The 27,614-nt window shown below is 42.1% G+C and overlaps 1 protein-coding gene across 2 annotated transcripts in view; it reads right to left on the bottom strand.

Moving 5' to 3' along the window:
• Positions 1 to 21,766: 21,766 nt before the first annotated feature.
• xxylt1 (xyloside xylosyltransferase 1) overlaps positions 21,767 to 27,614 on the bottom strand; it is a 30,690-nt gene continuing 24,842 nt past the window's right edge. For both annotated transcript variants that reach the window (XM_078258829.1, XM_078258830.1), the window contains exon 5: positions 21,767 to 25,723. In XM_078258829.1, the coding sequence (XP_078114955.1) occupies positions 25,327 to 25,723 (397 nt within the window). In that variant the 3' untranslated portion in view covers positions 21,767 to 25,326. The remainder of the gene's footprint in view (positions 25,724 to 27,614) is intronic.

Consider the following 27,614-nt stretch of genomic DNA (forward strand, 5'->3'; position numbering starts at 1 on the left):
TAAAAGCTATTCTAAGGATTTTGAGCATTATTCACTTTTTTTAAACACACTGCTATTATTCTGAACACAACTGTATGTATGTTACCAGTCATAGTAAATCAGAGTTTCTGTGGCCAGTGTCTCTCCAGCAGAAGTCTCAACAGAGATGAGTGGGTGGTCCATGCTGCTGACCTAGGTGTTGTGCCAGGGCTGAACTGGCAACCTCTTTGGGGCAGACGGAGCAAGTGACACTGCCATGAGGGTGGCTGTACTGCTATCCCTGTGAGATGTAGTTTGAGTGTTTTGAGGCATCAAAGACTTTCATAAAGTCAGATTGTCAGCAGATGTCCCTCGGCATGATCTGTTCCTGTTATTAGGTCGTTACTGTGAGCAATCGCAAGCATTATTTTGAGTAATTTATCATGAAACCATATACATCACAAGCAACTTTATGCCGCCTACACATGATCAGAGGTAGGCATGGGCCGGTATGAGATTCTGACGGTATGATAGATAGATAGATAGATAGATAGATAGATAGATAGATAGATAGATAGATAGATAGATAGATAGATAGATAGATAGATAGATAGATAGATAGATAGATAGATAGATAGATAGATAGATTATTTATATAGATCTCTATCTATCTTTATTTATTTCAAGTTGGGAAATTACTCTGTTACAAGCAGCAAGTAGCAAGTTACCAAGGACATACACACATACTCACACACAAACCAAAAATACAAGAAATATACTAGAAATAATAAATAAGATAGCAGAACAACTGCTGAAAAATATACTTAGATGAATGGACAATGATGTACATGTATATACAAGTGTAAAATAAAATATACAACCTACATACATAGTATATATCTCAAAACGAAAAAAATTATAATATTAGATATTAAATATGAAGTGACCAGTGTACAAGTAGCATAATAGTGCAATATTGTAATGTGTGAGGTAATGAGATTGTTATCTCACACACAGCTGTGAATTGTTGTACAGTTTTATGGAATAACCTTGAGCTTAACCTTCAGCAAAAATACCATGGTTTCACGGTATTGCGGTATTGCAATTACAGCTCTAAAATGTATTATTTTGAAATGTCTGGGTAAAGAACAATAACTTCTTTTCTTCCATTGAACACACTGTATTTTATTTTAAACAGCATATAGAATATTTGGTATGTTTCTAAATGAGTTCCATGTTAAGTTCAAATAAATAATATTAAATAAAATGCATATTTAATATTAAATAAAAATAAATATTTTTAATGTGGATCCCCCTTTGCTGCCAGAGATACTGCGGCCCTAAAAAGAAGAAAAATAAAGACAGACATGTTAATTTAACCGGAATCACAAAGGGAGAGAATAGGTGGAGGATCGCTAACAGAGCTAATGGCAACAGTGCAAACAGAGCATAAGTTAGCTCCATGTTTAGCTTACTTACTGGGGCGTCCTGGCTTCCGCCGGAGAGCATAGCTCATCACCTGTAAAGTTAATCGTCCCGATTGGGACGCAGGCGTTATCAGCGGGTAACTTCTGTATGAGTAGCTGTGTAATAAGCCATGTAATAAGCGGGGTAATGTAGAGCGAGCTGGTCATTATTGTGAATTGGAACCCCCGACAAGCTGATGCAGTACCCTGATGCGAAGCAAAGAGGCGAGAGGGAAAGCATTGTGGATCAGTTGTTTGCACTGTTGCCTGAATTAAAATCCACCAGCCTATGTGTGAGTTTGCATGTTTTGCATGGGTGTTCTGGTTTCCTCTCCCAGTCCCAAGACATGCACAACAAGGCAAGGCAAGGCAAGGCAACTTTATTTATATAGCACATTTCAGCACAGGGGTCGGGCGCGCTGCCACATGGGTGGCAGTGAAGGTCAGGGGCCTCGACGGACCAGACCCGGGCAGCAGAGGCTGGCTCTGGGGATGTGGAATGTCACCTCTCTGTGGGGGAAGGAGCCGGAACTTGTGCGGGAGGTGGAGCGCTACCGGTTAGATCTGGTGGGGCTTACCTCTACGCACAGTCTCGGTTCTGGAACCATACTCCTGGATAGGGGTTGGACTCTTTTCTTCTCCGGAGTTGCCCAGGGTGTGAGGCGCCGGGCGGGTGTGGGGATACTCACAAGCCCCCGGCTGAGTGCCGCTACGTTGGAGTTTAACCCGGTGGACGAGAGGGTCGCCTCCCTACGCCTGCGGGTTGTGGGGGGGAAAACTCTGACTGTTGTTTGTGCATATGCACCAAACAAGAGTTCGGAGTATTCGGCCTTCTTGGAGACCTTGAGTGGAGTCCTGCATGGGGCTCCAGTCAGGGACTCCATAGTTCTGCTGGGGGACTTCAACGCGCACGTGGGTAATGATGGAGACACATGGAGAGGCGTGATTGGGAGGAACGGCCTCCCTGATCTAAACCAGAGTGGTTGTTTGTTGTTGGACTTCTGTGCTAGTCATGGATTGTCTATAACGAACACCATGTTCGAACATAGGGATGCTCATAAGTGTACTTGGTACCAGAGCACCCTAGGCCAAAGGTCAATGATCGATTTTATAATCGTTTCATCTGATCTGAGGACGTATGTTTTGGACACTCGGGTGAAGAGAGAGGCGGAGCTGTCAACCGATCACCATCTGGTGGTGAGTTGGGTCAAGGGGTGGGGGAAGACTCGGGACAGAGTCTTCCCTGTGGAGGCTGGGGGGATTGAACCCGAGTGGACAATCTTCAAAGTTTCCATTGCTGAAGCTGCGGTGAGGACCAGAGGGTGTGTGCCAATTACAGGGGTATCACACTTCTCAGCCTCCACAGTAAAGTCTACTCCAAGGTGCTGGAAAGGAAGGTTCGGTCGATAGTCGAATCTCAGGTTGAAGAGGAACAATGCGGATTCCGTCCTGGTCGTGGAACAACGGACCAGATCTTTACTCTCGCAAGGATCCTGGAGGAAGCCTGGGAGTATGCCCAACCGGTCTACATGTGTTTTGTGGATCTGGAGAAGGCGTATGACCGGGTGCCCCGGAGATACTGTGGGAGGTGCTGCGGAGTACCAGGTGAGGGGTCCCTTCTCAGGGCCATCCAATCTCTGTACGACCAAAGCGAGAGCTGTGTCCAGGTTCTCGGCAGTAAGTCGGACTCGTTTCAGGTGAGAGTTGGCCTCCGCCAGGGCTGTGCTTTGTCACCAATCCTGTTTGTAGTATTTATGGACAGGATATCGAGGCGTAGTCGGGGTGGAGAGAGGGTGCAGTTCGGTGGGCTGGGGATCTCATCGCTGCTTTTTGCAGATGATGTGGTCCTGATGGCATCATCGGCCTGTGACCTTCAGCACTCACTGGATCGGTTCGCCGCTGAGTGTGAAGCGGCTGGGATGAGGATCAGCACCTCTAAATCGGAGGCCATGGTTCTCAGCAGGAAACTGATGGAGTGCCTTCTCCAGGTAGGGAATGAGTCCTTACCCCAAGTGAAGGAGTTCAAGTACCTTGGGGTCTTGTTCGCGAGTGAGGGGACAATGGAGCGGGAGATTGGTCGGAGAATCGGCACAGCAGGTGCGGTATTACATTCAATTTATCGCACCGTTGTGACGAAAAGAGAGCTGAGCCAGAAGGCAAAGCTCTCAATCTACCGGTCAGTTTTTGTTCCTACCCTCACCTATGGTCATGAAGGCTGGGTCATGACCGAAAGAACAAGATCCAGGGTACAAGCGGCCGAAATGGGTTTCCTCAGGAGGGTAGCTGGCGTCTCCCTTAGAGATAGGGTGAGAAGCTCAGTTATCCGTGAGGAGCTCGGAGTAGAGCCGCTGCTCCTTTGCGTCGAAAGGAGCCAGTTGAGGTGGTTCGGGCATCTGGTAAGGATGTCCCCTGGGCGCCTCCCTAGGGAGGTGTTCCAGGCACGTCCAGCTGGGAGGAGGCCTCGGGGGAGACCCAGGACTAGGTGGAGGGATTATATCTCTAACCTGGCCTGGGAACGCCTCGGGATCCCCCAGTCGGAGCTGGTTAATGTGGAGTGTGGAATGTTGAAGTATATTCTTTGAGGCACAGGAAGCCAATGTAAAGACTTGAGAACTGGAGTAATGTGATCCACTTTCTTGTTCTTAGTTAGAACTCGGGCAGCAGCATTTTGAATCAGCTGCAGCTGTCTAATTGTTTTTAGGGAGACCTCTAAGGACACCATTACAATAGTCAAGTCTACTAAAGATAAAAGCATGGACAAGTTTTTCCAAGTCCTGCTGAGACATAAGTCCTCTAATCCTTGATATATTCTTAAAATGGTAATAGGCTGATTTTGTTATTGTCTTAATGTGGCTGTTGAAATTCAGGTCTGGGTCCATGACTACACCTAGAATGTTTGTTTTGTCTGTTGTTTTCAACATTTCCGCTTGAAGCTGAGTGCTGACCTTTAATTGTTCGTCCTTTGCTCCAAAAACTAACACCTCAGTTTTTCCTTCATGTAATTTAAGAACATTTTGGCACATCCAGTTGTTGATTTGTTCAATGCACCTCGTTAATTTCGGTATTTGGCTATAGTCTCCTGGTGTTAAAGTTATATAAAGTTGTGTATCGTCGGCATAGCTATGGTGACTTATTTTATTGTTTACCATAATACGAGCTAGAGGAAGCATGTAGATGTTGAACAGAAGAGGTCCCAGAACCGAGCCTTGGGGAACACCACACGTCATATTTGTATGCTCAGATACGTAATTGCCTATAGACACAAAGTAGTCTCTATTCTTTAGGTAGGATTCAAACCAGTTTAGAACTGAGCCAGAAAGGCCAACCCAGTTTTTCAATCGTTCTAGTAATATGTTATGGTCAACCGTGTCGAGAGCAGCACTGAGATCAAGCAACACCAAGACTGAGGTTTTGCCACTATCTGTGTTTAAGTGGATGTCATTAAAGACTTTAACAACAGCTGTCTCAGTGCTGTGGTGTGGTCGAAAACCAGACTGGAAGACATCAAAACTGTTGTTTACTGACAAGAAAAAGGTTTGATATTGGCCTATAGTTGCTCATTAGTGATGTGTCTAGATTGTCCTTTTTTTCAGATGAATTGGTCACTCTTAATTGCCCATAGGTGTGAGTATAAATGTGTCCATTTGTGTGTTAGCCCTATGATAGACTAGTGACCAATCACTCACAGTCTTGTTTAAATTATACATTTTCTTTAAAGCAACACTAATTGGATTGGATTGTGTGGTGATGTGTATAAGTTTATGTGTGGTCTGTGTTTACTTTGCTAACCAGAATATCAGATCCTGCAGACTTACGACAGACAGTGGTGCAAAAAGTGGGTATGCACTATATGCAGCGCATAGGTGCATACCCATGGGGGGGGGGGCACCAAAGCAATGGTGAAAAAAAGAAAATATATATATTTCTAAATCATTTCTGCATTTCCTCAATATTATTATATAACATTTTAGAGGAGTAACAGGCTAGATTAGGCACCCTGTCTCATAAGATTCCATCATAGAATGTTGACATAGAAGAGGGAGGGGAGGGGAGGGAGCGGGGAGCGGGTGGGCGCCGTGAGCGCTGAGTGAGCAGGTACGAGCGTACGAGTAGTAAGTTGCCGTCTATGGAAAAAGAGCAAAGCAAAACAGCTGTTGGGGCTAAAAATAGAAAAAGAAAGAGGGAAAAGGAGATGACATGTTAACGGATGTGACAGCAGTTAAATAAGTGGATGGTGAAAGGCAACAGGTAGGATTTAAAGTGTGACGTCTGTGCTTGGAGGCTTGCAAATATTCATGTTAACAGACTAGCTAGCGTTTGCTAACACTGGGAATGTAGCAGCCAAATGGGGGTTTACGGCTAGGCTGATTTAAGAATTGAATTTAGGCTGCAATATTTAACAGTGAGTTCATTTCATTCAGGTGTGAGGATGGTGGATCAGGAAAGGCAGGGGAAAGGCAACAGGTAAGTCTAACATTAGGTGGAAGTGTAGGAGGAGCCACTTGATACCAACAGATTCATTTCTCAATATTATAAATATGGAAAAACTAATGAAAAATCTATTACATAATGTTTGTTTGACAATATGTCTTAGTGGAGAAGAACACAGGCAAGGAGTGAATAAGACAGACATGAGGTTGGCGATGGCATCAAATAGAGATGAGACCAGTGATGACATCAGGTAGGAGTTCTATTAGACCACACAAAACTCTGTGTCCAGTATGGTTTGAAGTTCTGATGACCAACCTATTCACTGTGTCCTTTTTGGGGGAATAAATAGTGCAGACAGAGATGGAAAGCCACTCACCACCAAAGTCACATCAACCAGGGGTGATGATTAAGTTGCCAATTTTCACAATTTGGTTGCCAAGGGCAACCGGGCAACTGTTAACGTCGCTGATATACTTTAAAATAAACCTTTATTATTTAAAGCCCATACATGATGATGTTTTTTTTTGGATTGTTGCTGCATACCCCTCTGACACTGGGTAGTTGCGCCACTGAGAGTGGTTATTTGAGTTTTGAGATAATGTCAAACCCAAAACATAGAACATTTGTCACCCTAAAACGCATGCATGAATCTCACTTGACAAAAATGAGCAAATTTAAACACACAGACAGAAAGAGAAAGTGTACAGATGGATGATTGGTTTGTTAAGCCTAAAATTGAGCACATCAGAATATGAGTCTTTATGATACACACATTAAATGTTAAATAAATGTTGAGGAAAGCAACAGTTGTGGATGGACAGACAGCTGGAACGTGACTGCAGGTATAAAGTAAGTCTGTGTTGTGCGTGAGATTGTAGAAAAATGTGACGCCACGTGCATGTCAGGTTACATTCATATTAGGTTTTGAGGCACACACATACCAGCTGAAAATGAAAAGATCAGGGGACAAACTTGGGCAGTTTTTCAGAAGACACATGCAAAGACATTGTTGCCTTAAAATATGAACAGCATTTCTCATATGCACCAAGGTTACCTGTGTCAAAGCAAGTTACAATAAAGCGCCTTTGGGTGCACTGGAGTTCATACAGATAGTCTTGTCCATGTCCAATGCAATTTGCTATTCATATTGAAGCTGGCAGAAAGAGAGACTGAATTTCAATTGAACAAATGATCCATTGCTCCACCGCCACTGCTGATTTTAATTTAATCAAAGCTTTTCTTCTGATGTGGAACAAAATATTCCCTGAGCAGAATGTTCCATGGATGTAATAGCTAAACATTTAACGCAGTGTCAGTATTTTGCCCGGCACCTCGCTGCTTTCCGAAGCACCTTCACCTGATGAAATGGATTCATTTGAATTAGTCATCCCTCTTTTCACACAGCAGGCTCATTTTAATAAAAGAAATAAACACAAAGAGTGAGATTGGAAGAGTAGGAGCACCTGTGTGTTGTTTGAACACTGAATGTTGGTCAAACTCAAAGAGGCCTTACACTTTTTAGGCTGCATCAACAAAACACCCCTCTGTCTGCCAGGTGAAATGAATTTGTTCTGTAGTTTTAATGTCTGTGTGCGCTTGTGTATGTATGAATTCCCCACAAAGACATGTTTCTATTTGCATCTGCTCTTCTTCAGCCTGACCACAAGAGATTTTAATAAGTCATGTGCTCACCTGCACACAGCCCCCTCCTTCTCCCCCCCCCCTTTTCTCCTCTTTTTCTCTGCGTCATTTACAGCTTTGATGTCATTTATGGCCTTTTTGTTCCATCACTGATATTCATAAATGTCCTTTTCCCATAAAGGTCAAGTGTTTTAAAAATGAAAATACACTCGTGAGATAACAACAAACTCTGAGTAACATGACCTACATTACTGTGTAACCCCATTTTGCGCCCCAAGATTGTTTTGGGATAAGCACTTACCTACAAATAGTGTTAAAATGAAAGAAAACAAGCTTGAAAACAAGCAGGAAAGATTCACTCCGTGAACCAGAATAAATATAAATATAGTCCTGAGCAGGAATATTCAGGAGAAAGTGGTTATTGTTTTTTCTTCAGGTGGTTGTTTTTCTTGTTACCTTCCATATGAGAAAACCCTCTGCCAAGGCTACGCTTCATGCAACATTCAGGTGTATGTTTTGTATGTGTGTGAGTGCATGACAACATGTAGATGTTTGTGTAAATGTAGGGTGGGATGGGATGTTTATTTACACAACCTTTGTCTACTGTATTTATACAACAGACATTTAACGACATAAAATGATTCATTTTGTATTTGAGGATGTAGAATTGTACTTTAGAGGGAGATGAGACCTTGTCAGATTATATTTTTATATTATTTATATTATTATTTATATATTATAAACCTACATTGTCTGGATTGGATGCAGATGGCAATACATTTCAGTGTCACTTCTATCTGTCAGACATTTAAGTGCTTTGTTAGACCTAACGTAAAAGCCTCATATCTGTGTGTGTGTGTGTGTGTGTGTGTGTGTGTGTGTGTGTGTGTGTGTGTGTTAGAGCTGTCAATCTTCCTCAATAATACCATTTGAATTCCATTAGATTTTTTTTAATAGTCCACTAATATTTGAATATTTAATGCTCAATTGCAGCCTGTTATGTACTACACTACTTAGGCTTATGCATTGTCAATGCCACTATATACTTTAAGCATATGGTTGTTGTTACACGTTCTGTCCACTAGAGTGATTTCTAACATCAGCCTGGCCTTGAGGGGACCTGCACGCAACTTTGTTTACATTCATTTTCCACAACGAGCACACAGCGACAAACACAAATCAACAGAGAACTCTGTAATGAAACATTATCTAACAAGTGTAGTGAAGCGGCATTGTTGTAAAGGCTAACGGTGCTCGGTTAGCACAATGACATCATGTTAGAAAGCACAGCCGTAACGATTTGTCATAAACTAGGTAAGTAACAAACAATGCTAACTGCAGTAATAACCAAGCCACTACTATTTTAGTGATTTAAAAGCAACCTGTTTCTTGCAGGTTGTCACGTTACTGAGAATACAGCTATTAGAAGGTGATATATGAAGTCGAAGCTAACTCTGACAGCTGTTAGGGCAGCTAACATTACCTTTAGCTGTCTCCATGAAGCTTCCAACTACGCTAACATTACTATACCTTGCGACACAGTTAGAAAACAAGAACGAGCTAACTAATGTTAACATAAGCACTTTGGCTCGGTGTATGTCGATTTTAAAGTCATGTTAAAACTATTTCCCGTCCTTCGTTACGATTTTCAGCTGTAGCCTGTCACTCCCCCTTGTACTAAGTTAACTCGTTACGGTACGTAACGTTAGCTCCGTAATGTTGTACTAACGTACGGTACATAACGTAACGTACGGTACGTAACGTTAGTAGGGCCCTATGAAATCCGTTTTATTTTTTTTCAAGTTCCGTTTTATTTATTATTCCGTGTTTTCGGATTTATTTTTAGCCCTTTCGGATTTTTCGGATTTGCTTGATTTCTTTTCACTTCTAAGCAGTATTGACCTTTAAAAACTCAGTGACACAAACTCACAATTCAGCTTTTTTATTTAAACTGTTAATATATTCAACAAAGCACATTCAAAATGACCTAAATAAAAGCTTTGGATGCTCACCTATAACAATGTTGAGGACACTGCGATCTCGGTTGTCAGAGGTTTAGTCGACAACTAATTAGTGTACCCCATCAGTACCCCTGATGTTCACTGCCTAAATAAGAATAAACTTTATATAGTAATGCTAGCAGCCCCAGGAGGATGTAATGCTCATTGCGTACCAGAAAATGGACAAAAAATGAGGAACTCAAAGCCTCTTGTTGACTGACCAGTCATGGCCTCCTCACCGGACATTGATTGGTTCGGTTCACTGCTGTCCAGACACAAACGCATTATTTAAAGCCTGACGGTTTTCGTGTGAAATGTGATCCCGCAATTCTCGTGTGATCTCATGATATCGCGAGAATCCAGCTGCCTTGCAAGGTAATGAAGTACCTGCATCCTGTTATGAAGTGATTGAATATATGCAGTGGCATGACCTGAGTAGCTGTTAATCACCACTGGAGCTTCTCTACTGCTAGCCTGTTGCATGTACTGTATAACACTGACCTACTTATGTCATCTGCTGTTTGCGTCCTGACACACAGGCAACAGAAAGGGCCGATATATCAGGGCTTCATTATCCAACCTTTCCCTCTCAGACTCTGGGCTATTTCCATCGACCAGCTTGTGTAAGATGAAAGCTATGTGGGTATATGTATGTATGTGCGTGTGTGTGTGTGTGTGTGTGTGTGTGTGTGTGTGTGTGTGTGTGTGTGTGTGTGTGTGTGTGTGTGTGTGTGTGTGCGTGCGTGCGTGCGCGTGCGTGCGTGTTATGTGTGCTGAACTGTGTAGGAATTTAAGTAATATCCATCACATGTGTTATGAGCGAGAGAGATGTTAAACCACGTGTCAGATGTTTCCGGTCAAGGGAACAAATTAACTCAAATTGCTACTGTAATTTATGCTCATGAATTACTGATTCAGGTGTAATGACACAAGTTTGAATAACTGATGTTTTATTTAACTTATTTCAAGAAATTACTTCTTTTACACATAAGGTACTAGGGCTGGGCAATATATCAATATTATATTGATATCGATATATGAGGCTAGATATCGTCTTAAATTTTGGATATCGTAATATCCTGATATGACACAAGTGTTGTCTTTTCCTGGTTTTAAAGGCTGCATTACAGTAGAGTGATGTAATTTTCTGAACTTACCAGACTGTTCTAGCTGTTCTATTATTTGCTTTTACCCGCATAGTTGATTATTTATCAAAAATCTCATTGTGTGCATATTTTGTGAAAGCACCAATTGTCAACCCTTCAATATCGCCACAATATCGATATTGAGGTATTAGGTCAAAAATATCGGGATATTTAATTTTCTCCATATCACCCAGCTCTATAAGGTACATAAAAATTATTGAACTCCACTGCAATTGGGACACATTCAATCAAACTCACCCCATCTTAAGAAAAGTTCGCCACCACAGATTTTAAATCAGATTCTGCGGCTGAATACAAGATTAGACGTTAACGTGGACATTTCTCCCCATGGACTTTGAAGTAGGGCGACACAGAGACCTAATTTCTGCTAGGTAGAGCCATATATTATGTAGGCCAGCCTCCTGGCCAGTTTTCACAGTTTGTATCCTCCCAGAAGGCATTGTGATTCCATATCCTGTGAATAAATGGCTGTAATATGTCTAGGTGTAGCTCTTGAGACAGTCTATCTCACTGTCTGCTCATTGTGAGATGGTGTGTTATATGTGGTTTGTGACACACCTCCCAAATCCATCTTTTGTACACACCTGATCTCACATCATAGTTATTCTGGTGTCATTGACATGATTAAGACCTGGACATATGCACATATGATGAAAATGGGTTTAAATGTCTCAAGGTTGTTGTACTTTAACTATATGTACATAACACATTTTTTCACAGTGTTTTTTCCATACTGTGTTCAATATTTGAAAAATTACATTTACACTTTCAGCTGTAGTCTGAACATCTCCATGTTGCATAATGTACTCAAACTGATTCAACAGTACAGGTTGATACCATACATGTATACACTGTACTTGCATCATGTTGTTGCACCCCTGTAGGTGCAGGATGTGTAAGAGACATTGTTATTATTAAGCGCTAAAAGACTACTATTTTGTTATATTGTTAGTTACATTTCTTAGTGCTTTACAGATGATTGACAAACCAAAAAGACAAACTGTTAAAAGTGGGATAATAATGCACCCAAAAGTGGAAATTCACAGAAATATAGGATAGTTCAGTAAATTACATAGATCAGTAAAATATAACAAATGCAATTAACTTCTTAGTAGCCTAATTTCTGCTAGATTTTTTTAGATTTTTTTTTGCCAGCTTTCAACTGCCTAACTTGACTTATAGACTGCTCCAATTGTATTTAGTATACAGGCATCAATCTTCTCATCCAACTCTTGACAACAAAGGTGATATGTATTTCCCAAAATCCAAACTATTTATTTAAGTAGTTGTTAGTAATATTGTTGATCTACAGATTTCAGGTTATTCTGTTGTTGCCATTAGTGAATGTCAGCTTGAATAAGAGCATCAAATCAGTGTGTATAAGATACATTTTAAAATCACACGTGATTCAGACCTGCAGTTTATTTAAAATAATGAGCCACAGAAATCATGTTGACACTCAGTGGCCCAATTTCAAGCTATTTCATTTTGGCTGATGTTTCATCTGTTGGTGATTCACAAAAGAACTCTCTGCTGTCATCATAATCTTCCCTCTTGTTTATAAGCTACAGCTGTTCTGACACTTAGAGGTGGAAAACAGAGCAATCTCAGAGGACCACAGATGGTGGTGCTGTGTATGAGTGCATGTTAATTTGTGTCATTTTTATGCATACGCACAAGTTTGGGTATAAGATAAGATCACGATGAAAAAGACACAGAGAGAAAAGTCCTTTATCTGTATTGTTCTAATGTGAAGGTTTCGTTTTATTTTTTAAAGTGATACTGAACCAAAAATCAATCTTTCGAGCATGAAATACTAACCCCTCTGAATGCTTAAAAGGTGGCTATAAAATGTTTGTGGTTAGTTAAGTGAGATCTTCTTTCCTTTGCTGGTGATTTTACAAATATGTTGTAGTGCACTGCCAAAACCTACTAAAAACTCCTGAACATATATTTAACATTTTGGTAAACTATATTCAACAGATTGCAGTCAGTAACTCAGCAAAAACGGGCAAAAGTGCACCGCTTAAAAGGAAAGGGGGGCACTGGATTTATTAAACAAGTAACAACGAGTGCATCATTGTGAAACGAGCACAATTGTTTTATCTCAATTATCTTGTTTTCATAATTGTTAGAAGCCAAGTCGTAATTGAAAATAAAATTTGATTTATTGACCAGCCCAATCAGAGGCATTGGTAAAAACAATTGTTTTGTGAGAACCGGCACACAGTACCAGGGAATCAGACCACGGCTGAATACTGCACATGAAATTAATAAAAAAATATCACAGTGACTGTAGGAGCTCAGACAGGTTAGCCATCATTGTGTTGATGTAAAGCAATCAGTATATGCTGAGAATTCAAAGTCTTGTTTTAGATTTTAAAATACTTTTTTATAGATCAACATTCATATGTATTCAGTCTTGAACTGTCATGTTGTGTTGTTGCTGTAAACTTCACAGACGACATGGCTTCTGAACTGTTGCAAATAGTATTGTTGGTCAAGAAATAGCTTCATATAGAGTGCCTTGGTGGCTTCGGGGTTAGAGCGGTAGACCATGACCCATAAGGTCCCTGGTTCGTACATGGCTAGGGACCTTAGCTCAGCTGTATGTCATTCTCTATGTCCCTACTACCCAAACATAGTTAAACAATACATAGAGTAGCTTTGTAGCTAACTGTTTGTTGACCTATGTGTCATTTTTAACATGCATATAAGACTTTGTAGTTATTGGAAGGTACCTTTCAGCTATAGCCGTGTCTCTTGCTTTCGGTCTTTGTGCAGAACTAGGCTAAAATTTATATTAATATCAATCGTTTAATCTAAACCTGGACAAAGCAGCAACCAAGAATATTTCTCAAAATGTTCCTTTACTTATTTTAAATTCCAAAAATATTTCTGGAGAGGTATAAGAGATGAAAGTAGAGAACACTCAAAAAGAGAAATGAGCAATGTGTACAGATGGATGAAGGCCGCTCATTGTTCAGAGCAGTCAGTAGTATTCATTTGTAAACCACAGGCAAATATTAACATACGTATACTTTCAAAAATTAAGTTACACATTGTCACAGATCATGTAGAGCATCTGTCAGGTAAATGTGTTTCAGAACCAGAGAAGGCAATACATTTTTAAATTTGATATGGTCTGGATGTTCAAATTTGACTGACTGTCAGTAAAGTCTGGAATTTCAATTAGTTTACTCTTTCTGCCAAAGCATTTTTCAACATAAGGCATCAGTTTGAGATATTTAATGTGTGATCGAACATTATAATGTTTTTTGTTTATTATCAAAAACTGTTGTGAACACTGAGTGAAGAAGGGAATTAAATAAGCTGCATTATCATAATAATACAAACATATGTCATGAGCTGGAACACCTTGTTTTTGTAATGCATTCAGCTGTTACTCTGATGGTACAGGAGGCAAAACAAATCTTACATTGCCAAAATAAAGAATAGTTTGACATAGTTACTGGATGTGTGGGTGTCAGAAGGAGAGCTTTCAAAATGGATTTGAAAAGACTCAAATCTTGAGGTAAAACCTGCCATGTGTATGATACAGGAGTCAGTGTTTTTTGAGAACAACGATGATGGTAATGAGCCAGTGCTCCTTTAGATGGCCCTTCATCCCCACACAAGTCAAATAAAGAAATTTAGGCACAGTAACACATTTGAGGAGTGCTATTCTAAAATAACAAAAGTGAAAATAATTTGCATCATAACTGTAATTGTACAAAAATATTTCTAACCTTTTTTGGTATTGGTCTTGTCTCCAAAAGATACTTTCATCATTTCTATAAAATGCAACATTGCTAGAAGATTAGTGTCAAATTGTCAGACAGAACAATCATAGCCAACAAGAAAGAGATAATTTAAGGCAAATATATTTTGCATTACAAGATGAAACAAGTTCAAGATAGTTAATGTTGTATCCTTGCTGTTTGCTAGCAGTGCCAAAGTATAACAGTAGGGAGTCCCAGTATGTTACAGTAAAAGCAACACACCAAACTGAAGTGGTTCACAGACAACAAAAAAAACAGGTAAGTAGGTCACCTGTTTAAACACAGTTTTTGACTTGTTGCTATACGCACAAGAGTAGGCTATGACGCGTCCATATGCTGTTCTCTTTGTGTGCATGTCTGTAGGAGCATCATCATGTGATGTTTATGTTGGCTTTGAATGCGGCTCTGACTGAGTGAGTCATCTATGATTAGCAGTTACTGCAGTAATAAATTCTGCAGAGCATTTGTCTTCACTCTTCTGTCAATCTGTAGGACAAAGAGCTTCACAGAAACACTCCTTTTCCTGGAGAAGACATCAATGCTGCTGCTGTATCAAATCTATACCAATCCACTGTTTCTGCTGCTTGCCCTGAAGGTAAATGTGCTCAAAGTGTTTGTCGATGAATCCGGGCTGAGGCATGATAAATCACAGCACACTGATAGGCTACAAAGCCCAGGGCTATTATGCCCAACATAATATAACTTCATTAGTCTAGAAGCTGTGATATAACACCAGGCACTGGAACTTCAAAGTGTAAAACACCATGTTGGCAATGGTGCAGTGTGCTTGCAATATGGGATGACCAGTTGAAACATTGTTGCTTGTTTACCTGCTGTTAAAATGTCTAAATATCCTTGCAAACACAGATAATTGTGAGAGTGGGCATTTGGGCTTATGCATGTGCATAATTTCACGATGACTTGGACCAAAGATGTCCACATTTTAGGTGCCGTTTTATTCACTCTGCAGAGGCTCAATATCTGCTGTCTGATAAAAGTGTTCATAAAAAGCTAGAAATGCATGAATCAGCCTTCTTCTCACCTATTGTCTACATTATAGTACATGTTGTACATGTGAACCAACAAAAGTCCAGTGGCCAGATGCATAAAATTGTAGATTTTTGATTAAAACTGTGTACGCACAAAAACCGATATAGCATTAACATTTTGATTTGTTAAAGGTCCTATGACATGCTGCTTTTTGCATTCTTTTATATAGGCTTTAGTGGTCCCCTAATACTGTATCTGAAGTCTCTTTCCCGAAATTCAGCCTTGGTGCAGAATTACAGCCACTAGAGCCAGTCCCACAATGAGCTTTACTTAGGATGTGCCATTTCTGTGTCTGTAGCTTTAAATGCTATTGAGGAGGAGAGAGGGGGGGAGCAAGGTGAAGGGTAGGGGTGGGAGTGTGGCCTTGACCAACTGCCATGCTTTGCTAGCCATGATGTCTCTCTCTTTCTCATGGGCGGGCCAAATACTCTGGGCGGGCAAAGCAGAGAAAGGGAAGGTAACCTTCCTCATGACGTCATAAGGAGGAGATTCTAGATCGGCTCATCTGAGCTTTAATTTTCTCAAAGGCAGAGCAGGATACCCAGAGCTTGGTTTACAGCTATCGCCATTTCTAGCTACTGGGGGACCATAAGCAGGCTGGGGGAGCTCACATTAATGTTAAAAAACCTCATAAAGTGACATTTTCATGCCTTTGCACCTTTAAGACACATAAGTCTAATTCTATTGTAGGAACCTCATATATTGTGGATCAAAGTACACATGCACAAGCTTTATTTCCACACTCATAGTCCATATGGATATAGAAACAGCCGTACACAAAGGTTTGCATATTGTCACGTCATAATGCAGCCGTTAGTTTCATTGGCTGCTTGGCTGGGGCGAGTGGCCTATCTGCATCACAGAGCTCAAAGCGGAGGTGAAAAACAGGAACAGGGTTCATTCTGAGGACAGGTTCATTCTCTAACAGGCTGCATGAGGAGATCAGCATTTTCTAAGCTAATTGACATTTCTCCCTATCAAGTTATGTTATTATGTCGGCGTCTGTAATTGTTTAACAAATGAACGGTAAATCGAGGGAAAACGCTGTGGGAGGCTGCATCGTTTGACTAAGGAAGAGGAGCGGGCTGGCCAGCAGTGAAGCTGAGACTGGCGAGCCAAGGACTCGCCAAAGGAGCAGCGTGCCGGCCGAAGGAGCAGTGTACCGGCCGAAGGAACAGCGTACCGGCCGAAGGAACAGCGTACCGGCCGAAGGAACAGCGTACCGGCCGAAGGAACAGCGTGCCGGCTGCAGAGCGGTATAGACGCGGTGCCCGGAGTTCTGGGTACCTGGGCGGCCTAGCAGTTAGCTCCTAGTATCAAATGTGCAAGCACAACCAAGTTCTGTTGTAAAACCCAGACAAAACGAGAGTGAGCAGTCCCAGGGTTGGTTATGCCGTGACAATATCGATAGTTGTGCCCGCTAAGACCTGTCAATGAAAAATGTGGCAAAGAAAGTGCAATTTCACCAACTGTGTCGCACAAGCACGTTTTCCAATGTGCCAGAGCACCTGTTATTACGCACGGCAGCGTCCAAACCACTCATTAATCACATACCTATAACCTACAGTCATGGTTTTATTTCAGTTAGCCTAATAGCTGGTTTGATTTGCATTGAGAGATGATTTTATGGAAAGTACCCCATGCCAATCTCTAGGTATGGTGAAGGGTATGTGATGATGTGGGGCTATTTTAATTCCAAAGGCCAAGGGAACTTTATTAGGATGCATAGTATCCTGGATCTATGAAATAACTGGCCTTTAAAAATAAAAATCTGCCTGCCTCTATGGGAATTTAACATAGGGGTGTACTTACTTATGCCCCCTGTATTTTAAGAAAGAACATTTATTTATTTACGATACATCATTCATTCACAAAGAAAATTGGTGTCCTTAAAGATTGGATTTTTCCTCATTTTTTTAATTAAGGCATTAAGATCAATTTCCAAAAGATGATTTTTTTATTCCTCTTTTTAGTCAACTTTAGCATGGGTGTCCTAATTTTTTCACGACTTTATATTGTTGCGGTAAAATCTCAATCATCATTATTATTTAACGTCAAAAGGTGCTTCACAATTCAGGGTGAAATTAAACAATCATAAAAGAATCGTAAAACAATCTCCGGGAACCATCACCTTATCGTGGTGGAGAGGTTTGTGTGTCCCTATGAACCTGAGGGCTGTGTTGTCTGGAGCTTTGTGCTCCTGGTAGGGTCTCCCAAGGCAAAGTGGTCTCAGGTGAGGGGCCAGACAAAGAATGGTTCAAAAATCCTATGAAAAATCGAGGAAGGGATGAAGTGACCCTGCCCGGAGGAAGCCCGGGGCCCCCGTCTGGAGCCAGGCCCAGATGGAGGGCTCGTCAGCGAGCGTCTGGTGGCCGGGTTTGCCACGGAGCCCGGTCGGGCACAGCCCGAAAAAGCTACGTGGCGGACATCCCTCCATCCCATGGGCCCACCACCTGTGGGAGGAACCGCTGGGGTCGGGTGCGCTGCCACATGGGTGGCAGTGAAGGTCAGGGGCCTCGACGGACCAGACCCGGGCAGCAGAGGCTGGCTCTGGGGGACGTGGAATGTCACCTCTCTGTGGGGGAAGGAGCCGGAACTTGTGCGGGAGGTGGAGCGCCACCGGTTAGATCTGGTGGGGCTTACCTCACGCACAGTCTTGGTTCTGGAACCATACTCCTGGATAGGGGTTGGACTCTTTTCTTCTCCGGAGTTGCCCAGGGTGTGAGGCGCCGGGCGGGTGTGGGGATACTCACAAGCCCCCCGGCTGAGCCGCTACGTTGGAGTTTAACCCGGTGGACGAGAGGGTCGCCTCCCTACGCCTGCGGGTTGTGGGGGGGAAAACTCTGACTGTTGTTTGTGCATATGCACCAAACAAGAGTTCAGAGTATTCGGCCTTCTTGGAGACCTTGAGTGGAGTCCTGCATGGGGCTCCAGTCGGGGACTCCATAGTTCTGCTGGGGGGACTTCAACGCGCACGTGGGTAATGATGGAGACACATGGAGAGGCGTGATTGGGAGGAACGGCCTCCTGATCTAAACCAGAGTGGTTGTTTGTTGTTGGACTTCTGTGCTAGTCATGGATTGTCTATAACGAACACCATGTTCGAACATAGGGATGCTCATAAGTGTACTTGGTACCAGAGCACCCTAGGCCAAAGGTCAATGATCGATTTTATAATCGTTTCATCTGATCTGAGGCCATATGTTTTGGACACTCGGGTGAAGAGAGGGGCGGAGCTGTCAACCGATCACCATCTGGTGGTGAGTTGGGTCAGGGGGTGGGGGGAAGACTCTGGACAGACCTGGTAAGCCCAAACGGGTAGTGCGGGTAAATTGGGAACGTCTGAGGAGGCCCCTGTCCGACAGACTTTCAACTCACACCTCCGGGCGGAGCTTTTCGGGCATCCCTGTGGAGGCTGGGGGCATTGAACCCGAGTGGACAATGTTCAAAGTTTCCATTGCTGAAGCTGCGGTGAGGAGCTGTGGTCTTAGGGTCTTAGGTGCCTCAAGGGGCGGTAACCCACGAACACCGTGGTGGACACCGGTGGTCAGGGAAGCCGTCCGACTGAAGAAGGAGTCTTTCCGGGATATGTTATCCCAGACGACTCCGGAGGCAGCTGCAAGGTACCGAAGGGCCCGAAGGGCTGCAGCCTCTGCCGTGAAAGAGGCAAAGCAGCGTGTGTGGGAGAAGTTCGGAGAAGACATGGAGAAGGACTTTCGGTCGGCACCAAGGTAGCTTCTGGAAAACCGTTCGCCACCTCAGGAGGGGGGAAGGGGAACCATCCAAGCTGTGTACAGTAAGGATGGGACGCTGTTGACCTCAACTGAGGAGGTAATAGGGCGGTGGAAGGAGCACTTTGAGGAACTCCTAAACCGACTAATACGCCCTCTATGGTAGAGGCAGAGCTGGAGGATGAGGGGGGGGATTGGCATCAATTTCCCTGGTGGAGGTTGCTGAGGTAGTTAAACAACTCCACAGTGGCAAAGCCCCAGGAATTGATGAGATCCGTCCAGAAATGCTTAAAGCTCTGGGTGTGGGAGGGGTTGTCTTGGCTGACACGCCTCTCAACATTGCGTGGAAGTCTGGGACGGTGCCTAAGGAGTGGCAGACCCGGGGTGGTGGTTCCCCTTTTAAAAAAGGGGGGACCAGAGGGTGTGTGCCAATTACAGGGGTATCACACTTCTCAGCCTCCCGGTAAAGTCTACTCCAAGGTGCTGGAAAGGAGGGTTCGGTCGATAGTCGAATCTCAGGTTGAAGAGGAACAATGCGGATTCCGCCCTGGTCGTGGAACAACGGACCAGATCTTTACTCTCGCAAGGATCCTGGAGGGAGCCTGGGAGTATGCCCAACCAGTCTACATGTGTTTTGTGGATCTGGAGAAGGCGTATGACCGGGTGCCCCGGGAGATACTGTGGGAGGTGCTGCGGGAGTACAGGGGTGAGGGGGTCCCTCTCAGGGCCATCCAATCTCTGTACGACCAAAGCGAGAGCTGTGTCCGGTTCTCGGCAGTAAGTCGGACTCGTTTCAGGTGAGAGTTGGCCTCCGCCAGGGCTGCGCTTGTCACCAATCCTGTTTGTAGTATTTATGGACAGGATATCGAGGCGTAGTCGGGGTGGAGAGGGGTTGCAGTTCGGTGGGCTGGGGATCTCATCGCTGCTTTTTGCAGATGATGTGGTCCTGATGGCATCATCGGCCTGTGACCTTCAGCACTCACTGGATCGGTCCCGCAGCCGAGTGTGAAGCGGCTGGGATGAGGATCAGCACCTCTAAATCGGAGGCCATGGTTCTCAGCAGGAAACCGATGGAGTGCCTTCTCCAGGTAGGGAATGAGTCCTTACCCCAAGTGAAGGAGTTCAAGTACCTTGGGGGTCTTGTTCGCGAGTGAGGGGACAATGGAGCGGGAGATTGGTCGGAGAATCGGCACAGCAGGTGCGGTATTACATTCAATTTATCGCACCGCTAGACGTAAAAAGAGAGCTGAGCCAGAAGGCAAAGCTCTCAATCTACCGGTCAGTTTTTGTTCCTACCCTCACCTATGGTCATGAAGGCTGGGTCATGACCGAAAGAACAAGATCCAGGGTACAAGCGGCCTAAATGGGTTTCCTCAGGAGGGTAGCTGGCGTCTCCCTTAGAGATAGGGTGAGAAGCTCAGTTATCCGTGAGGAGCTCGGAGTAGAGCCGCTGCTCCTTTGCGTCGAAAGGAGCCAGTTGAGGTGGTTCGGGCATCTGGTAAGGATGCCCCCTGGGCGCCTCCCTAGGGAGGTGTTCCAGGCACGTCCAGCTGGGAGGAGGCCTCGGGGGAGACCCAGGACTAGGTGGAGGGATTATATCTCTAACCTGGCCTGGGAACGCCTCGGGATCCCCCAGTCGGAGCTGGTTAATGTGGCCCGGGAAAGGGAAGTTTGGGGTCCCCTGCTGGAGCTGCTACCCCCGCGACCCGACCCCGGATAAGCGGATGAAGATGGATGGATGGATGGATGGATAAAAGGGAGATGATGGCTCAATTGTAAATAATAATTATGAAATTCATCACTCATACATTTTAAATTAATTTTGTAAAATGTGTCTTTGATTGACATTTAACAAAATAATAACACAATCAGTGAAATTGGCAAACAACGTAAAAACTATGTTACTCGTTTCTCAAATTGTATTCAATCTATTCAAGCTATCTCAGCTAAAACGGTGTGTATGCCTAGTCTCAAGTGAGCGTGAGGTCCGTACATTTTCCCTTTTTAAATACCAGTTTATGCCATTATGTTTTGTGAGTACACATCATTTAGCTTTTAAAACCAGCCCACAGGACTGTTTTTAAAAGCGCATACTGATTTCATTGCAGACAAAGAAAATATTATATTCCAGCATATCTTAATACAAGATACATTTTAGTTTCAGGTCAAAATTTAACGTCAGCACATTCAGGGGTCAAGGCTGGTTGATGTTTTTCTGTCTATGGAGCGTTTGCTGCCTGTGTCTGCAAATTTGAGTGACAGAAATGGGTCATGTATATCGTGCAGCAGGCAAACAAGAACTCAGTCATTAGTTTGTGTAATGAGAAATGCGAGGGCACCCTCATTAACATATACATAGATTTTTTACCACCTTATTATAACCCTTGTGAAACGAGGATGTGTTGTCAGCTCTCTCTCCCTCCTACACAACAAACAAGAGGTTGTCTCTCGTGAGCTCTTTAATAACTGAAACATCAACGAAGAATAACATATGTCTGCAATGTTAGTTTACATAAAACAATAATACTGTAAAAAAAAAAGTGGACATATATCATTTATTTAGGAAAGCTGAAGACAAAAAGAAACAATTTCAAAGTTATTAAATAATGTAGAGACAAACATCTGAAGAAAACAGGAAGTTTACTGTATTTGTGTCACAGGAAGCTTGTCTATGAAAGGTGATTGAATTTAAACATTATTTAAAAAGAGCATTAAAAAATGTTTGGCTTCATGTAAAGCTGCTTTCACATTTGCCTTTTTCCTTGAAAAAAACATGTCAACTTCAGTCTTCAACACTGAACACTAGGACTGGGTATCGTTAATGATTTTCCAATTTTATTCCCGATTCGATTTTATTTTCAATTCAATATCAATTAGGTTAGGAACATTTCAGTTACAATACCAATTTAGCTTGGATATGAAAGAGATTCTACAATTGTACAAGGTTCCCTCTCACCTGCTGCATTCTTAAATTATCAATGTTTACATTAAGAACTGACCCCAAAGCAGTTACATTAATGTACTTTTTATTTAACATAAACACACACAATAAAGTGCAGTTCCTCAGACTCTACAGTCAGTGAGTATTGAGTGACATTTTATTCAGATATCTTGAGGTGAAAGAGGGACCCCTTTGAAAATGTAGCCTAACTTTGGAGGGTTTTTTAAACCCCTTCCTTCCCAACAAGCTAGCATAATATAGTTGGTACCAATGGATTCCTTAGGTCTTCTAGTTTCATATGATACAAAGAACGTTTCTTGGATTTTATGAATCGATCTCCAGCTATTTTCAACATCCCATGTTATACAAAGGAGTGTTTGGGGGTAAAAGTAACACATAAAACATAACACTTTATTTTACAGGGCCATGATTTCCTAATAATTTCAAAGGAGGTTCCTGGAAAGAATCACAGATATGTAATTTAATACTAATAAACTAAACTAAACTAGAGAAAGTGTTTAATTGGTACTCTTGAATAAATAATACCTATAAATTGCTGGGTCTATTAGTCAGAGTACAATAACTCAGCTGACCATGCAAAATGGAAAATTTGTCTACAGGCAAGAATAATATTGTTACAAAGAATAAAGTTTCCAAAAATAAAATTAATGAATATTTATTTTAATTAAAATATAGTAGTTCTTTCAAGGAAATGTAGATTGTCCTTATTATAAGTAACAAAGATATTTCCAGTAAATTTTACAGCAACTACCATTAGGAAAGTAGTGGCAGATTATGGATTAGGATAAACAGTTGACAAAACACAAAAAGGTATTTTAAAAGATACCATTAGATTAGCATGTTTTAGGCCATAATCTACCATTTTGTAATATGCAAACAAGAGCAAGTTTTTAGATTAGTTTTTTCTCTCTCTTTCTCGCAAGTGGTTTCAGTCTTTGAAATACACTATGAAAGTCAATTTAGAGACACCTTAAATGTACAGTATTTCAGACAGGTAATCCATCACATTGAATTATTTATTGCATTTTTCTTGTTTTGCTTTGTCAAAGACAATTCACTCTAGCTGCATAAAAAGACACTCATAACAACAGGAGATTTGAGAGTTGGCAGCCGGAATTTTAATAGAAGGAATGATCACATTCATTGGTCCTTTTCAGATAATCATCCTGTCTGAAGAATATGAAGAATTTGCAAATGTCCCACTGCATTACAACATAATTATGTAGTGATGAAAAATACAAAATAAAGGGCTCACTGTGATGTATTACTAATCTCAAAAAATGTTTAGTCTCTGCCATCATTATAATGCACTGGAAGCAATGGAAACCAATTGCTCCCTAAAGAGTAGCAAAATCAAATAAAAAATGTGTTTTGAAGTTGTAAAGTGCAATGAGGGAACAGTGTTTACTCCGATTCAACGGTATGGAGACTAGAAACTGTTGTTCTGAAAGAGCCAACATATTGACGAGCTTCAGGGTGAATTCAAGGAAATCGTATTGATTTGGGATAATGTTTATTCTTAAGTGTCTTCAGTAGCCTGTCTTTGAATCCACTGGTGGTGCAGGACATTCAGCTGCTTTACTCTCACTGTGTGTACATGTGTGTTAAAGTGTGAATCACCTCAGACAATTTCTTGACTGATGAATATTGAGTGTTGACATTTCTTTGAATCCGAAGGGCAGTTCAGTGAGCACAGCAAGAACTCAAAAGTGGGTCAGGGTCTGCACGGCCTCTTCTCTTAACTTGTGTTTGGCCTGAGCAAGACTGCAAATGCAACAGCCATCATTGTTAATTATTGTGTCCCTGACCCCTCCTCCACTCTCTTATGTAATGTTTCCCCCTTGTTGTTCTACCTGCAGAAAGACATGTTTAAAGGAATTGTGGCAGTGCGTTATGCCCTGCGCTCATGTCGCCCCGGAAAGATGGAGAACAACCCCCCTCCTGTTCTTCTACAAGCCACAGAAGTGGGAAGTAAAGGCACCCGATTAGCCTTCACCTGGTGTGGTGCTGTAGGAAGATAAGGCGACGCAGGATAAACTTGGGCCACTGATGGAAAGCTTGAGGTGCTGGGAATCAGAGTGAGCAGACGGAGGGAAGTGGAAAAAGGTATGAGACCTTTTTTGTTTATAGATGCCAATTAACACACATGCTAGTCTGGCTTACCAGATGTACAGTGCTGGGATAAAGCCTGGCGTGCTGAATGTCAGGTATTCATTTCAGCCTCCCAGAATGATAAGCGGAGTAGCCAGGCCATTCTCCAGCGCTAACACAGCACTGGAGACATAGGTCTGGCTATCCAAAACTACACATTTTCTGACCCTGTATTCATTGCAGATAATACTTAACCATTTGCAGATAATATTTAACCATTTGTTAGCAATATGAATTCCTTGTGAATTATCAACTCTAAAATACAGTTGCTTAAACCACAATGTGTAATGGATAGTGTTTTTTTTTTTTTTTTTTTCTCCTCAAAACAAGTACCAACATTTATTGAAATCAATTAATATATGAGCAAATAAAAAGAGAAAGACTTGACATTGACAATGCATGATACATTAGGCCTCATTCATACTGACATTAGCCCCTATTTATTTGAATGATTCCAGCATTGACACAGCAGTGTGCCATGCAGAGGGCCCATGCAAAAACTCTCTCTACATCACAATGCAACATCATTCAGCAAGGCGCTGCATTGGCCAATCAAATATAGGCAAGAACATGTTCCAGGTAGATTACTTTTTAACGTGAACTGCGTATTTCTACTCTTAAGCCTTCAAATTAATAGATCTGTTACTAAGCTGAAGTTCATAGATCATATTTAATTATTTTGTTATCTTTGTACCTGAAGAAACATGGCCCAACTATTGCAGCTCCTTGCATTGCAACACAGGGCTGTTTTCAACACACCAAAATGATGGATAAATGCCATATTTGTAGCAACTTTATATGGACAGGCCCTTCAGTAGCCCCTTGACCAGCAGGGGGCAAAGTATGTGATTACACCAGCAGTACACTGGTTAACAACGGCAACTGACATAATAGTCACAATCCTCCCTTCCAAAAAGCAGGACAAATATTTCTATATTGTAGATGTCATAGACTCCTTTTCAGTTCCAGCATCAGTCCAGTGCTTACATCAGTCATCTGGTATAGGGGAGTTACAGTTCCCATGGTAGATATAGACACGTCCAACACAGCGATAATACATTTGAAACACGTCTCCGTATCCGTGGTCCCTCCACCAGGTGCACAGCTGACGGTTCCACCCACAGGCCAGCGAATAAAACAGTTCAGGATGCTCCATGCCGATCATGGTGAAGAAGTCCTGATCCCCCAGGTGGCCCCTGAAGCGATACTGGTCTGCTAGTTTGGCCACATTGCTAGGCTCCAACAGTTGGTTGTAGAGAGCTGAGTCCCTCATAGCACCTAGGTTCAATAACATCACACCACTGTTGAAGCCTGGGCGGCCGTCAGGAGGAGGATCACCTACTCTGGTCTGAGGGTTCTCCTTACGATACTGCCAAAAGGTGTGTCTGCAAGAGAGACGGCAAGAGGTTTACATGACTATGAAACATTTTGCTCCATAAAAGAGGCATGGAATGTCAGTCGTGAGACAGGACTCAAGGTACAAATGCATCATCTCTTGAATAAACATAACTTATTGTGCGGTTAGCAATTAAGCTAGCTAGCTTGCTAACTGGCAGGTTAGCTCATCAGCCACATTAGCTTGCCAACTAGCCCTTACCAAGCTTCAAGCACCTTTTCTGCAAGGACACATGAAAATCTTTTTTGCTTTCCCCCTTTCTGGTGTCTCTGGGCAGTAAGGCTGATCCGATTGCCTTCAAAGTATTTTTTCCTCTCGGGCATACTGACAACAAACAAACCCAAGAAAAAAGGTAGCACATGACACAAATAGACTCATTCAAGTGGTTAAGAACTATAGGATGACTGGAAGATGCAGGTGAACAGTCATGTATGTAAAATACAATCACTTTTTGTGTTGGTGATTAAAAAGAGTATTTTTCTTAATCTGATCTCATCCCTCTGCACAGTTTGGAACTTGTATATCAATGGTGAAACGCCTCACTCATATGTATGTTTGGGCTGTTGCACATTTAGAAAAGTGAGGGTCAACTCTGTATCAGTCCACATTTGCTGAACAAACTGAAAGCACTGTGGCCAAAAACAGGAAGAGAGCTGGTCCAGCAGTGTCAGAGCATGTTGGAGTGCCAGAGGCCCGTGCCAACTCAGCAGCCTGTTCTGCCAACATACCCACTCTGAAGTAGCTAAATGACACAGAGCTTCATTCAACAAGCATTTGTATGCACAAACATTACTTGAGTACACACAAGTAAAGACATTTTGTGGGATTTATTAATATTTTATTTCCAAAGTAAACCTTCGCAAGAAAAGTTTAAGTCTAATGTTATAGATAGTGCTTGCTTTATATTATGTAATACATAGTCTAATAAAGGGTCACTATTTTTTGGCACACTTGACTAACACACGTGCCAGCAACAGTCCTGTTGTATTTGTAGGTTGCAGGAAAAAAATTTGATCTAGGTAAGATCAGCCCTGACATTTATCAATATATGGAAGGTGTCTGTGTAAAACATACAGGTTTCTAAAGTCGGACAAGATGTTCAAAAGAACACTGAGCTACAGGAGGGGAGCGACACTTGTCAGAAGTAGAGTTGTGAGAAGAAGGAAGTGATATTTTGGTAAGGGCCAGTTTATTGACCTAAGCTAGGATAGTCCTGCATCCAGAAAAAGAGAATTACCCACCCCATTTAAAGCGTGTTTAAAGTGTTTGTTTGCCTATTCAACCCCTGATGTATGAGCATGTATGAGTTATTTATCTTATCTCTCAGGAGAAAACAGACAAAACCAATATGGGACACAGGGTCCTGTCTACAGCTGTCATTTTCTTACAACAGTACTTTCATGTTGCTGTGGTTTTAATACTTCAAGTCTATGGAGACCCCTTGTTTCTGTGCTGTGGCTGTACTATTTTTAATTTTTTGTTGGGGTGAAAGGTTCGCTTGAAGAAAGTTCAAAATGCTCCTTCCCATACTGACTGCAGCAAGTGCAACAATGTTTTATTCTTCCCGAATACGAAGGACGAATGAGATTATTCTTAGTACTGACCAAGCCTGAGGAAACCTACTGTTGATTAAATATTAGAGTGTGTTGGCTTAAAAGACATGGGGATAGAAGACAGACTGAGCTGTTGCAGGTCAGTCAATTTAGTAAAATAAATAAATAAATAAATAATACAAAATCACCCTTTAATTATGTAGAATAATTATGATTCATATTGTAGATGATACCTCTCTCTTTCTCTGTGCAGCTTGATCAAATCTAGTGGGACCGGCAGATTCACTGAGTCATGCTTTGATATTATTACTGACCTATATTCAGCAG

This window comes from Sander vitreus, chromosome 9 (genome assembly GCF_031162955.1).
Source record: "Sander vitreus isolate 19-12246 chromosome 9, sanVit1, whole genome shotgun sequence".
Lineage (NCBI taxonomy): Eukaryota > Metazoa > Chordata > Actinopteri > Perciformes > Percidae > Sander > Sander vitreus.